At 31.2% G+C, this 14,732-nt stretch overlaps 2 protein-coding genes across 9 annotated transcripts; one reads left to right on the plus strand and one right to left on the minus strand.

Annotated features, from left to right (window-relative positions):
- Positions 1–492: 492 nt before the first annotated feature.
- On the minus strand, positions 493–11,963 carry LOC122398344 (oxysterol-binding protein-related protein 8). Of its 8 annotated transcripts, none has more exons than XM_043398103.1 (19): positions 11,784–11,963; positions 11,027–11,308; positions 10,381–10,523; positions 9,323–9,364; positions 7,843–7,971; positions 6,659–6,711; positions 6,346–6,576; positions 6,128–6,272; positions 5,825–6,046; positions 4,851–5,005; positions 4,597–4,775; positions 4,336–4,513; positions 4,100–4,196; positions 3,800–3,996; positions 3,401–3,526; positions 3,094–3,342; positions 2,819–2,986; positions 2,236–2,411; positions 493–2,138 (listed from the first exon to the last, which is right to left on the minus strand). In XM_043398103.1, the coding sequence occupies exons 3-19, from the start codon at positions 10,514–10,516 to the stop codon at positions 1,907–1,909; spliced, it is 2,715 nt and encodes a 904-aa protein (XP_043254038.1). In that variant the 5' UTR covers positions 10,517–10,523; positions 11,027–11,308; positions 11,784–11,963; the 3' UTR covers positions 493–1,906. The 8 variants fall into 8 exon arrangements, with proteins under 8 accessions (XP_043254038.1, XP_043254034.1, XP_043254036.1 ...); XM_043398099.1 differs by having other exon boundaries at positions 2,236–2,426; XM_043398101.1 differs by lacking the exon at positions 11,027–11,308 and having other exon boundaries at positions 2,236–2,426.
- A 417-nt stretch (positions 11,964–12,380) lies between these two features.
- Positions 12,381–14,566, plus strand: LOC122398375 (transcription initiation factor TFIID subunit 7). Its single transcript, XM_043398165.1, has 7 exons — positions 12,381–12,646; positions 12,768–12,896; positions 13,195–13,275; positions 13,337–13,703; positions 13,791–14,144; positions 14,208–14,377; positions 14,453–14,566. The coding sequence occupies exons 1-7, from the start codon at positions 12,560–12,562 to the stop codon at positions 14,474–14,476; spliced, it is 1,212 nt and encodes a 403-aa protein (XP_043254100.1). The 5' UTR covers positions 12,381–12,559; the 3' UTR covers positions 14,477–14,566.
- Positions 14,567–14,732: the final 166 nt, after the last annotated feature.

The following is a 14,732-nucleotide window of genomic DNA, read 5'->3' on the forward strand; positions in this document are numbered from 1 at the left end:
CCAATTTCGTTTACTACTGAATTATTGTTATTCAATATTGGCGAATGTTTTATGCTCGTGTATTTCTATACAATTTTAACCAATGTACTATTATTATTATCGTTATTATTATTATGAGTTTTGTCAATTTTAGTAAGTTGATACCATCAAACAAAGTTACTACCGATTTCTGTATTTTTATTGTGAAAATACTTTGTTCAGAGGAACGATATTTTTGCGTATCAAGAGTTATATACAGGGTGTTTCAAGATTAAATTGAAATACTTTACGTAGGAATTTAGGCCCGTAAAACAAATTTTTTTTTCTGGAAGTATTTACCATTAAAATTAATAAGAGTTAGGAATGGATAAGATTGAAATACCTGTATTTCCCATAACGAAGGTTACCAATTCATCCATTTCTAACTCTTATTAATTTTAATAGTAAATACCTTAAAGGAAGTATTTGCAAGCAAACATCCAGAGGAAAAATTTGTTTATTTTAAGGTCCCAAATTCATACGTAAAGTATTTCAAATTTAACTTTGAAACACCCTGTAGATTGTTCACGAAAGTGGGGGAATTCGAAATATGAAAGTTCCTAATGCGAAGAGAAATCGAAAAGTCTATTATTATTTTATTTTGCAAGATGAGATTTCATTTTCGAAATGTAAGTCTTTATAGTTGTACCATGTGTTTCTTATGTGTGAAACATATGACCATGACGTTCGCATACCTAGACATTGTAACTATTTATATTAAAAAAAAAAACATGGCCTCCGATTAAAAAATGGTAAAAGACTATTCGATTCCTCTTTGCACGAGGAATTTATACACTTCAGCTTCCCCCATCTTTTAATAAACGCTTTGTATCCATAGACTTTAAAGTTGCAAGAAATGTATAATAAATTTTAGCGCTGCGGTAATTTATAGGCATCCATGCTTAAAATCTGTCTCAATTTGCTGAAGTATAAAACAGCATTATCGATACGAGTCTTCCTAAACGTGGGAAACGTATTAATACAACCCTTATCAAATATGTTGCAATAAATTCAGCAATACAAAAATATGAATGATAGAAAACAAACTTTATGGCTTAAGCTATCTTCCAAAATTTTGGACGAAGTTCTCATTGAATATTATACGGGCAATATTAATATTTTACGCTTATTTTTATTATGAATTATCTAATCAATAACAATACTGGTGACCAGTTAATAATATTTTCAAGCTATCCATTTTTTGGTGACCGCCTTAAAATTTATATTATATTCAACTTGGAACAGCAATTAGCTTTCCCCCTTTTACGTACTTCGTAGTTCAGGATGATATAATTAAATTTATAGAAGTGTGTTATTATATCTATACAATGATCTTATTATTATCATTATACTTTACTATTGAGCGACTGCAGTAAATACTACAACATCGTTAGAATCTCTGAATAAATATAATTATTTTTCGTGCACTATTATAGAAAATATTATGTACATGATAAGCTCAAAGAAACTGTAAAAGTTCGAAATCTCTTCAGTTTTTATAGTTCTCTGCTGCTACGAGGACCGTTCAATGAAAATTATAAAATCTTATACTAATCACTAGAAAAGAAACCCCAGATTTCTTAAACTCAGAAAAATGATTATTCTACATAGCATTAACCAAACCGTTTAAAACTATAAGTAAAACAAGATTGCACTGCGATTATATAGATATTCCTTAAAATCTATGAATTTATTATTCTATTCTTTAGCAACATTCTACCAAAACAGCCGTGCTTTATTGCCTTCACCAAAAGCACGCGTAAATTAGGTACTTTAAATGTTAGGATTTTTTCCCTTTAAGGTTTTTTTTTTTAGACAAAAGCTGATAATTCGAATTGAGACAAGATAAATAACGTATAAAATATACACTGTGATCTTACCAGGCACTTCAACCTCCACTAGGTTCTTCGTTCCATATTTTTACAAAGTATTGTACAGAAAAAACAATTACAATAACAAGAATTGTATCTATGAAGTTCTTTAATATACTTATACTATTTTGTTGATCGCCGTGTTCTCTTTGTCTTATAGCAAGTTGCTCTATTATACGTTGTATACGATTAAGTTTCTCACCGTATTCTAGCATTTGACGTTCTAACTCTTTAATAACATCTATTATTCTGAAATAAAATCAGTATAGGATTTACTCCAGCTTTAAGTTGTTATTCAGAGGTTCGTTGTCCTTATCTAATTATTAGACGTTGTTGTAAATCTTACCTAGTAGTAGAACGCTTTCTTTTACCTATTGACTGACTAGAATCCGAGTGTACCTCTGCGGATGAACTTCCAGAATCATGAACCGTCTCTGTTAATGGCAAATTGTTAGATAATTGTCTTTTCGAAGATTTTAATACAGAGAGCGAAGAACGAGATTCAGCTTGAAGAAGCGGAACCTGCAATGTAAGCAACTGATTTTTAAGGTAATACGAATTACTGTATATTTTTATATGGGAACAACTGGAATTAATTCTCTACTGTACAAACATGTTATATATAATTTAAGAATCTTAAAAAAGTGTTCTATTTGTTAAAAAATATAAATCTTTGTTAGCGTTATAAAAGCAAACAATTGATTGTAATAAATGTAAGATATTTTGTTAAGCAAAACGAACTTTATTACGATTTGAATACATTTATAATAAACTGGTAAACAAATAAAATAGCGGAACATGCAGAATTAATTATTCTATAACATGCAATTCAATGATTATTTGGAACAATTTCAATACTATTAGTATGTACGTATAATTAACATAAATATAAATTTAGCTCGCTAATTATCCATTATGCATTTTATTACCTGTGTTTGTGGATCGGCTGAAACGATACTACCAGCGCGCATAATTGGTGTCTTGTGCCTAGTTTTCGTACGCACAATATAATCTTGCTCGTATTGCACGACATCGTTCCTGGGATCCCACGGACGGACGTCCGCGTGTCGATAAACCCAATTACCCGTTATAATATCCTATCGAGAATTGAAACTTCTTAAGAGACGTGAAAGCATAATTCGAACATTAATAAAAAGTATTCTTAAAAACTATAAAACTGAAAAGTAACGTTACTTGTTAATACCTGAACAAAATATTTAGGAATCCATTCTTGCCCCTTGAGTTTTCGTTCTTTAGCACGTTCCCTTTGGGCCTCTTCCAATTGGGTCTTAGCGACAGTAGCAGCAACCTGATCGTCCTGATTGATTCCTTGCGTAACGTCGTACCATAATTTCTCACTCTCCCACGAATCTTGATGTTCCATAGGCACGGTATATTTCTTCAACCTGTTTCTACGCACTTCTGGAGTTGGATTGAAAAATACATTTTCTTGCTGCAAGATTAATTTAATGTACTGTATATCAAATTGAAATTAATTTTATGTTACATACCCCTGTCCGTTTATCGGTAATTAAAATCTGACCGTCCCAATATCCCGATATAGTGGCAAGAGTTTCCTTTCCAAGACGTATCGATCCCACAACTAGATTCATTTGTTCAGCACCACCAAGGAATGGCTATCGAAACAATGATAAATTACTTTTACACTTTTCATTTTAAATGATTTGCTTATGGAAATATCTATAGGTAAGGTATATCGTGCATTATCAAAATCATAAGTATTTTTAATACTTATACCATAATATTTATCAGATAAAATAACGTACATAATACGATGAAATAATTTAAGAGAGTATTATTATTAATAATAATCAATAGTACCCTTCTTATAATTATACCGTCTTAAATAATAAACATTTGTTCAGAAGACGATACAAGGTGTACATTACCTTTAGCTTAAATTCTATTTCAGTATGATAACCTGTTTTCTCGCAATTTATATGAACTTTTCCACCTAGTTCCATAGACAATGTACCCATAAGGATACCTTTGCAATGAGCGTAAGGTATAGTCATTGTATAATCTTCTCCTCTAGGTAACATGGTCAATATTGCAACACCGTCTAACACCGCTGACGTCGAATTTCCTACGAAAATATATACTTTCGTTCGATACGTTTTATAAGAACGGAAACCAGATGTTTTCCGTTTGTGTCATTATACATGGCACTAAGTTGGAATATGACTCACCATAAAATTTAGATTTAGCAATAATTGTACCACTAATAGTAAACCCATCCTGACGATTGGTAACATAAAACCCTGATATAGGTGGATGATGAGATAACTATAAAAGTACGTTACAAAAAGTCAAAGCAATTTTTAAAATAAAAGCACTTACAACTAGTCACCGTTAATAATGATTGCGCAATAATGGTAATTACGGTGATACGTTGAAACTATATGAGAAATAAAAAAAAACTTACTTGTTCGGCTATATAGAAAGTTCTTGAACCATTAAGATGCTGCCAATAGCAACGAAAAGTTTCACCCAAAAGCGAGTTATATGGCTTTTTTAAACCTTGTGGTTTCTTATAGAAACCGGATAAATACCATTTAACAACTCCTTTCATGCGTGTAAATGCATCATCTTCTACTACTGCTCTGTGAGAATAAAAAAATAAAGCATATATATAGTTCCAATTGTGCACAAATATCTCTCAAAATCTATATAAATATATATTTACAGGGATAACAAGTCTGCGTGATAATAGGAATCGGCCAATTTCTCTAAAAACGAACGAGGTTCTAAAATAAAGGTTGGTAGAACTACTTTTGACAAGTCCATGCCTGGTCGAACTTGTTTCATCAAGAACCATATTAAGGACTTCTGGTCGTCTTGTAATTCGGCAACGACCTCGCCTGCCTGTAATTCAAAATGTTTATTGTTTATAATTAATTTATAAATATACGATAAACTATGTGCTACAATTTGTCTTACCACTCCAAGAACTTCATTTTCGTTCGCAATATACGGAGTTTCATTTATTGTTTCGGGTTGATCTTCTTTAGCTGACCCTTCAGATTCGCTGTCCGAAGCGCTAATCTCTGCATCGGCTACCACTCCGTTCTCTGGTTGGCTAATGTCGTCCAGGTCTGTATGTGAGGAGTGCATAGGATCTAGCGTTACTACTTGGGTGTCATAATGAAGGACATGTACAGAGGGAACAGTCATGCGCCGAACGGAAGACGAAATAGGTTTCGGAGTAACAAATTTAAAATTGGATATGTTAGAATATATATCTCTATCACCTAATGTCCCCACGGAATTTGAAATTGTAATCTCCGTGTCTGTAGCAGGCGTTGGAGATCTATCACGTAATTGTTTATCCAGATTCAATCGCATGACTGCATTATATAATTGTTGAAACATTGGAGTTGGTGAGGGACAACCACTTTTGGGAGTGTCTATTATAGAAGGCGAAAATGACTGTGGGCATGATAATAAACGTTTTTGAGTTGTTGTAGGTGATCGGGGAGCATAATCAGATAAACATACTGCGGATATTGAAAGCAAGTGTTTAAGGTGATAAATGCCAGGGAAGGAGCGATAATAACGATAAGATTAATATTACTAATCTTCGAAAACAGAAATTAAGAAAATATTTTTTCTGAATGTAGACCTCATTCTACTAGGGTTAATTGTGTGTAAAATATACAATGTACATGAAAATGGAATGTTCGGAACTGACACGCTTATGGTTAAAAATACATCTTTTTTAAAGCAAAGAATTGTCTTAAGATTCTTGACTGTTACGATACAAATAAAAATATTAATAATTTATTTGCGTTTGTAGAATATTGAACAACAGTAATACAAGAGGAAGAAAATAGTTTAACATGAGTTTAAGAGTAGTTTTCAAACATGAGAGTTTATTTCATAAATCACACAAATTGTTAGTTTGTAAAACTCACCGTGTTCGTCAAAATGTTTTTCATAATCTGCTTCGCTCCACTGAGTTTCGTGCGTTGTTGTAGTATCGTGTATCAGAGCACGTGGCAATGCACTTGTGGAACGTACTATTAGCGAAGAACAACGTAAAAACAGTTCGAGCGCATCCAACCAACATTTACCAGCTGCCTGTGAAGGAGCTCTAAAGATCAAATAGGATGTTGGTAACGGTTGTACAACAGCTCCTGAAAATATACTTCGTGTTGTTACATGATCTCATAAAATATTTAATTTCATTGTTAATTCATAGAAAATTTCTTATTTACCAATAGCTTCTTTCTCGGGTCCCCTTGGAGCCCATATTGATTGTTCCAAGGGATGAAACAATTTAAAACAAAACCCATCCTTTTTGCTTGGGCGCTCTATCACTTGACACGTATTAAGTAAGACTGTTCCCACCCAATGACTACTCTGCAATAATTATGTGGACGTAACTTTGAATGAAATAAAAAAATATTAAATTAAGAATAATATAGATGAGCACTTTTGTTTTTGGACTTTTGTATAGCAGCAATAAACCAGGCTTCAGAATACACCACAGTTTTGTCCAGCTCTTCAATGTTCCACGAACTTTAAGCCAATCGCTCATCACAATGACTGTTGGATCCTTAAATGATCTTAAAAGTTCATTGGCAACTCTTTTCTTTTCCATTCTATAATTCTTCCTTTGAGCTTTATACGATTCCTTTCTTGTCAATTTGCAGGAATCTAAGGACTGAAAATTATGCAAAATTAAGTAAAAATCGTTCTATTGTTTTACAAGTCCAAACTGGATACTCGAACATGGTAATTTATACCTTATCAGATGCATTATCCGTCTTCTGATTACCTTCTCCCATTGCAGTTAGTCCTATAACAATTAAATTATTCAAATTGAGTAAATATAAACATTATCGTAATACATATTACACTCGTAAAATTTAACAATGTTAATCTACTAAAGGTATTATTCACAAAAATATTAAATAGTTGTTACTTATTCAATAAGGTTATTGTATATTAATAAATATTATACTTATAGCATATAGTACATTATACATTAAATGAGCTATCACATAAACTTAATATAATATAGTATTGATTTAGTAATGATTTCAAGTTTGAAGAAGGAAATTTTTCCCAATTTTTTTTTTTTCATTAAAGTGTGCTTTGTAGGATGATTAACATATGCAGATGACAATATTTACTAAAAGTTGAAAAATGACATCATGAATTATTGCATGACAAATAATATCATAAGACTGCCGTTAGTTTGATCTAGCAATTTTAATATAATTTCTTGCTGTTTAAGATAGCATCGATATTTACAATTAATTAATACTAGAAGCCTTAAAAATAATTCAGGTTAAAACATTCACATAACAAGCTTGGCAAGTCCAATCTTCATATTTTTATGAGAAAATAAACTTATCATTCTGAAAAGAAGCACATAGTTAAGGAACTTGAAGAAATTTTAAAACCACGATGCAATTTAGATGTTATAAAGTACAATAAAAATTTTGTACTTTATATGAATAATATTATTATATATAACACAATTTTATTAACATAAATCATTATACAGTTAGCATCTTTTGTATTAGAAATTTTAATTTTAATCATCAAGAAACTATATTCTTAATAATCTATAACTTAAATAAAAATCAATAAATAAAATTATAACAAAATTTTGGTTGTTTACTTATGGCTTGTATTTAAATTGATCTGTTTAATACTTAAATTTAATATTCTGCTGGCCAAATAAGAATGCACAATGTACAAAGATTGCATTATAGACATTATGAAATTCAATATACATATGCATAGTATATAGGTGAATGTTGCAAGCCGAACAAGAAATGAAAGAATGCATTTTATTGCAGCTAATTAACTACTTTAAAAGGTAAGAAAGTGTATACTATTTCACAGAAAAGTTAAGGAAGCACCTGGCAAATATTTAAATTGTTGCCATGATGATATTAATGTAACTTTGTATTTATACCTGGAGATAGTGGAGGTGCAGCAGTTGTTAAATTTACACTTGTTGATAAGGACTCTGTCGATGGAAGTTTAGGTAATGTCGCAGATTGTACTTGAGCACTGCTCCGTCGTAGTTGTTGATCCACTGGTTCTATATATTTAGTTTATTTTCAGTCACAAGTACTTTTCATCGATAGTTTAACAGTAATTTCAAGTGTACACATCTATTTCTTTTAAATCACAAACCCTTTGAATACCTGAGTTGTAAACTATTTAACAATTAACTAAAGTAACAAAGAGACTAAAATTAAACGATAAAACGTAAATTTGTATTTGCAACACCAATTGTGAACTGTTAGTAACATTAATTCTTATTTAAAGACAGAATTTGCAATAAAAGGTAATTACTATACAGAAAAAAATACGATTTTTAATTTTAATTGTATCTGTTTAATTAAAAATGCATAGAAAATCGGCATTAAAAATGCATATACATATTACTATACATGCAAAATCATGCAATTTTGCTATTAAAGGTTGCATGCACTAGAACAAAAATAACATATTATACTACAAAACATGTGTGGTTTTACATTATAAATATTGGAACTTATATAGTTTGTATTAAATTAAATACAACATTATTAACCTATAACCACTATGCATTACATTTGTAACATTCATACTATGCAAGGGTCCTAAGGACCTGTTAAAGAAATATCTAAAAAAATATTGCTTCAAATATTGCGTATTTCAATGAAAGTTTATACAAATACATGTACAAATAGTTGCATGTATAAAATTTATTTGTTAAGACATTCTAAACGCATCTTTTTTTGTACATTGTAGACAAATGGATTTAGGACAACCTAAACAATACAAACAAACACTGGGCCTATAGGAACCTTGTGTAGTACTTACAGAATTGAACATTACTAAAAGCTAACAACATTCATCAAATGCAATTTGTTTGAACATTTTAAAATGCTTCATGCATCATGTACATTTACAACTTTTAAGAAATATAGCATGTACTAATTTGCACATAATACCTTTTCAAAAAATTCATGAGTTAATCTATGTGTTATGTAATGTACTTTCATATACTAGAAAGTGAAAAATGTGCTAACAGCATAAATGTGTTATGTTAATCTGATTGTACATGATAAGATGGTATTTTGATGTTTCTAATAGTGCATTATATTGTTGTACTTATTGTAATATCAGTATGATAATAACGATATCAAATGTGTAATGTTACCGAAGATTATGTTTGAATAATAAATGTCCATGATTTGTATGTCATATATGTTACTTATAAATTATGTAATGATGCAAAACATTAATACAATCAATTATTTATTATTTAAAATGAGAAAACACTAATAATATGACTAATCAGAAAAGTGTCACACAGACACCACGCACACACAATTTATTGATTTCCATGATTCTAATACCACGAACTACTTTATACACACAATCCATATTAATAAGCCTACCTAGCTTACTTGGTAATGTACCATATCCACGGTCACTAATACCTTTAAATGATAATCATTTTTGCTATCAATACCTTAATGAACACTTAGCTAATTACTAAACAAATATCCCTTGCTAATCAAACTTTATAGATATAAATGAATACTACCAAATACTTCTGAAGAATATTGAACATATTACTAATAGATACAAAACGATTCAAATCGCTTACAAATAACATATGATACAAAGAATAAGTAAATTAAACTTTGGCAAATTATTGTGTTAAGTAAAAAATCGAGGTAATCATGCAAGGTATCTCGCAATAAGTGTCATTCGAGATAATGACCTTGATGTAACCTTGAAAAATTTATAAAAAAAAATTTGTACTCTATGATAAAAAGCAGTCTTTTTATGTTTCTTCGTATGTTCCATCAAATAATAAATATATCAAATGATATTGCGAGACACCTTGTATACAATATTGACACTCTTGCTAATTTCAATAGCCTTCAAGTATGTTAGAAGGAATATGCCACCGAGTGTATTAAAGTAAAAGATAATTGTCACTTGCTTTTAGTTTTCAAAATACAGTTATTAAAAATTGTATCTTTATTCATTATTATTATCTATTAAATAGGAAAAAACCACTTTGGATAATTACTTTTGGCTCTGTAATGGTCTATATAGTTCTAACTTTGGGATAAGAAAAACTATCCAAAGTATTAATTTATACTATTATTCAACATTTTTAATAATTATGTCTTAAAAACTAAAACTAAGCAACGAATGCTTTTTGCTTTAAAATGCTTAGCGACGAATCCCTCCCAACATACTTTCAAGACCGTTAAAATTAACAAGGTCAATTAGCACTATACATAATTACCAAAATTATTTTGTAATCCGCATCTATTTTTGAACGTGTAATATGTAATTGCTGCGAAATTCACATCTAATATCATAATGTAATCGTTACTGCTATTAGAATTGAAAAATTCTCCTTAAAACCTTCCAAGACATCTACTTTTAATAACACAAGAACAACATTTAAACATTGTTGAACATAAACCATACTTACGGTTACTAAGAGATCGGCTAACATTTGGCGGTGTCATAGTTTTGAAAGAATCAGAAGCACTTCCAACAGACATAGAATGGGATTCTGATTGAGGCCTATGATCACCTCCAGGTACCACAATCGGTTGAGAACTCATTATGGACCTGTTAAATATTAAAATTTTAAACACAGAGGCAGCTTGTTTCATAATTACGACAAATATCACAAACGACAATTAATAACATAATTCTTTCTTAAATAGAAATAATAATTAAGTAAAAGACAGATGAATAAATACGTATAATGTAAGGTAAAAAAAAGTATTGTATGAATTACCTGATACATTACCAGAATTAAGAAAATTACATGTTACGACTACGGCGGACATACATATAATCTGTGTCACCGAGAAGTGCTATGTAATGACAAATAAATATCTGTACCGCTTAAGGTTTTAAGGATGATTATTTGCAAAACAATTGTTACTTCGATAATGACAAAAAGTAGCGAATAAAATCAAAATAATATGCAAACTAAGTTTCTAGTTCCATTTGTCTTCCTGGTATGTTGTCAACATTTCAAGAATCGATAATTTTGCCGTAGTGGGTAGGTAGTGATTTGTTACGAAGCGAAAAAAAAAATATTATATAAAGTATCCATGACTTACCTGATTTTGAACAACTATTCGACCAGTCAATACTCGTATATCACGGCGATTAATTACACAACGATCGATTATTAAAACATAAAATACGAGGTGGCAACTGTTAAGTTCACCATTATGCAAAATTTTAATCCTCGAGTACAAAGCACTTTGCGAATTGATCTATTTTTCACTGATGTAATTACAAACATTCGAAGCAAGAAAGCGACATACACAGACGTCAGCAGTACGACGGCGCGAACGTGAAGTCTGATGTTCCATTGATCACTTGCTGTTATAGCTTAACTATAAACATATGGATCTGTTAAGATATTCGAAACGAAAACGTACGACGCGCAATACGTTGTTGCAATTATTGATGTAAAAGTTACAAAACAAAACTTTTATACACAACGGTAGCTGAAAACCCCTTCTCGAAATAACGTAATCTTTCTGTGTGGTAACGAAACAGTCACATATACACACACGATCCAATGAAATTTATTGTTCGATCGATTAATTAAGTATTTAATAACAGCAAAAATATAACAACCCGGTTGGAAGAATATCGTTCGAACGATTTCTGTACGCAAGTGCAAAATGTTTTTTTTTATCGAAACTCTTAGAAATCTGCGACTGAATAATGGATCAAGATTACCGAAGAAAGTGCGCAACGTACGCGTTTCGCCGGTACCATTTTTTTAGAAAACAGAAAAGCAACGAACAAAAACATTTAAGACTCGCGGGTAATGCGAACAGTGCAATTAACGAATTTATTTACCGAAATTTATTGGTATCGATGCCCGTGTGTATCTTCGCATGTTACGTTGCAATCAATCAATATAAATGAAAATTATCGGAAGAACAGCTATCGTGTGAGATACGATGTTAAGATAATACAATCACGAATTAAGTAACTGAACGATACTTCATAGCGTTCAATGCTGAACGGCTGAACCCAAGAGTAAAGACACTGGTAGATATCAGTAAATATATAAGAGATATCACTCTTTGCTTAGAGAGGGATAAAATGATACAACGAATTTGAATGTCCACTCGGCAATGATCGGCAAACTTCGGAAATTCGAAATACCTCGGTTGCTACTTATTTTGCGTACTTACGAATATTCCTGTATGAAATATTTCGAATCATTCTGGAAAAATTATTTTCGATCGCGGGGGTCAATTACGATCATTTTTTGGTCAACAGACATACCCTCGAAATTCTACGTCGCGGCTTTCCAAACGACTCCATTAGATGCTAAGGAAGTTCGTCGTCGCTATTGTCGACTTCGATGCACTCGATTATGCTAAATCTAGCCACACTGACGTAAAGTCGGCCTGTCACTGATAGGCTCTATCGGTATGTTTACTAACTTGTAAGATGGAACGTGTGACATCAAATTAAAATGTATAGATCCGCAAATTATAAATCATTCGATTAACGATTAAACTGTAACGTGCTAAAAAATTTGTTAAATCTACAGGTTGAACGCAGAAATTCTGTCGCGACATTTATTTAACGCCCAAGTCGAAACGTAAAGTTTTGGAAGGAACATGAATCGTCATCCAAATCCAGATTCTAAGTCCCGCAGCGAACCTCTAGTGGAATTAGAAAGTCAATTTATTTTACGCTTACCACCGGTAATTTTATTTTCCATTTTCCATTACATTAAGTTATTAATATCCTTGATGTAAATTATTTGAGGTTATGAAAGTAAGAACAATGTATTTGCTACGTTTAGAAAAATGCTATTTTTCGTAGGAACCGTCACGAGTCTTACGAGAAATTTTACGCAGTGGTTTGCCTTTGAAAGATAGGCTGAGTATAAAATTGGAGAATGATATGCGTTATGGTGAAGTTAGATTTGACCATTGGCTACTTCATACAAAGGTAAAATTATAATGTTGTATGTTTAATTGTTTATATTTGAATATTGTTACTTGTCTGCAGACAATTTTCTTTCATTTATGTATTAATGTTTACGTTGACTGAATATTTATAGTGAGTTACAGAAAATATTTGCATCTTTCGATAAATGTTATGATATTCTTATCAATAAAAATATATATTGAATTAATTGTGATTACAATCAATACTCTAAATTTTCAATATATAATATATGAATGTATATGTATTAACTGTTTACATTATATAAAATAAGATATCTAAAAGCATTCCATAAATTTAGGTTGTTGACCTGCCAACAATTGTGGAATCCTTAAAAACCATTGACAATAAAAGTTTCTACAAAACTGCAGATGTCTGCCAGGTAAGAGAATTTGCAATTAGGAATTTTAAGAACAAGGACACATAACATATATTGTTCACAGTTATTGATTTGTAAAGAAGAAGATGATCACACTACAACGGATGAAGAATCCCCTGTAAGGCAAAAGAAGAAAGATCCGAATAAAGTAGACAAAAAATTTTTATGGCCACATGGTATAACTCCTCCTACTAAAAACGTAAGACGTAGAAGATTCAGGAAAACTCTGAAAAAGAAATACGTAGAAGCTCCGGAAATTGAGAAGGAAGTGAAGCGTTTATTAAGGGTGGATAATGATGCTGTTAATGTTAAATGGGAAGTAATATGCGAAGATGAAGATCAATCAAAGCCAAGTAAAGTATCGTCGTCTGGTACTGTAAAAACTAAAAGGGAAAGTATTAATGGTAATACTTCTCAAAGCCTCGATGTCGGTAAGCGGTCTAAATAATCATATAAATATAGTTAATTAATATAATATGTAGTTCAAGTTTGTATATTTTCGTAATGTTTAAATGTAGCGGAACATGATATATTTGGCGAGCCTGTTAGCGATAGCGAAGACGACGACGAAGAAGCGAACATAAATGTCATGGAATTGGATGAAAATAGTCGACTTTCGGTAGATAGCAGAGTGTCAGATTCTAATTCTATGCAAGCCACGTATTCCGAAAGATCTAATCACAACGCAACAACAAGTAACACTCTTGTCACGGAGTTTAAGAAGGAAATGTTCCAGAACGATAATAACTGTGAAACAGAAGGTGATAAACCAGTAGATGCAATATCAAAATTACCTAAAATGGAACAATTCCATTCGGAATATATAATTCCAGATGATTTCTCAGAAATACCATCTGCTCCAGCATCAAAAGGTATTGTATACTTATACTAGAAGCGTGTATACAAATAAAAGTTTTCTGTTTTTACATTTCTAGATTTGTTGCAAACACGTCTTGCAACGTTACACGCAGAATTAGCCGAATTGCGACAACGAAGACAACAACAAGAACTTGAAATTGCTAATATTGAAAATGTTAAATTGAGACAAAGATTTCAGGAGATACTGGATAATTTGCTAACGCAAGAAATGCAAAAAGTACAAGAGGTACGCATTTCCATTATTTACAAAGAAAAGATCTTGTTTAATATAAACTAATTTGTATTCTGCGTTGTATTTCAGATACAAAATTTAGACTTGGAGTAATATTCGAAATGTACTGTGCTAATCGATTAAACATTGTTGTCAAAACATCCAACTTTGTGAAGTTCCTTATAAAAAAAAATATATGTGAATTATCATTTGTCTTTTCCTTTGCAATGCCCCTTTACCTTACTGTTAGAGTTTAATGTTTAATATATAATTTAATTTAATGTATAATTATACATTTGCCGCTGAACAATTTGTGATTCAACGATTGGTCATCTGAACACCAATGAAAACTGTCTATATTCCACTACGC

Source organism: Colletes gigas, unplaced genomic scaffold, assembly GCF_013123115.1.
Source record: "Colletes gigas isolate AHSC1104 unplaced genomic scaffold, ASM1312311v1 Colletes_gigas_Sc00011, whole genome shotgun sequence".
NCBI classification, from domain to species: Eukaryota; Metazoa; Arthropoda; class Insecta; order Hymenoptera; family Colletidae; genus Colletes; species Colletes gigas.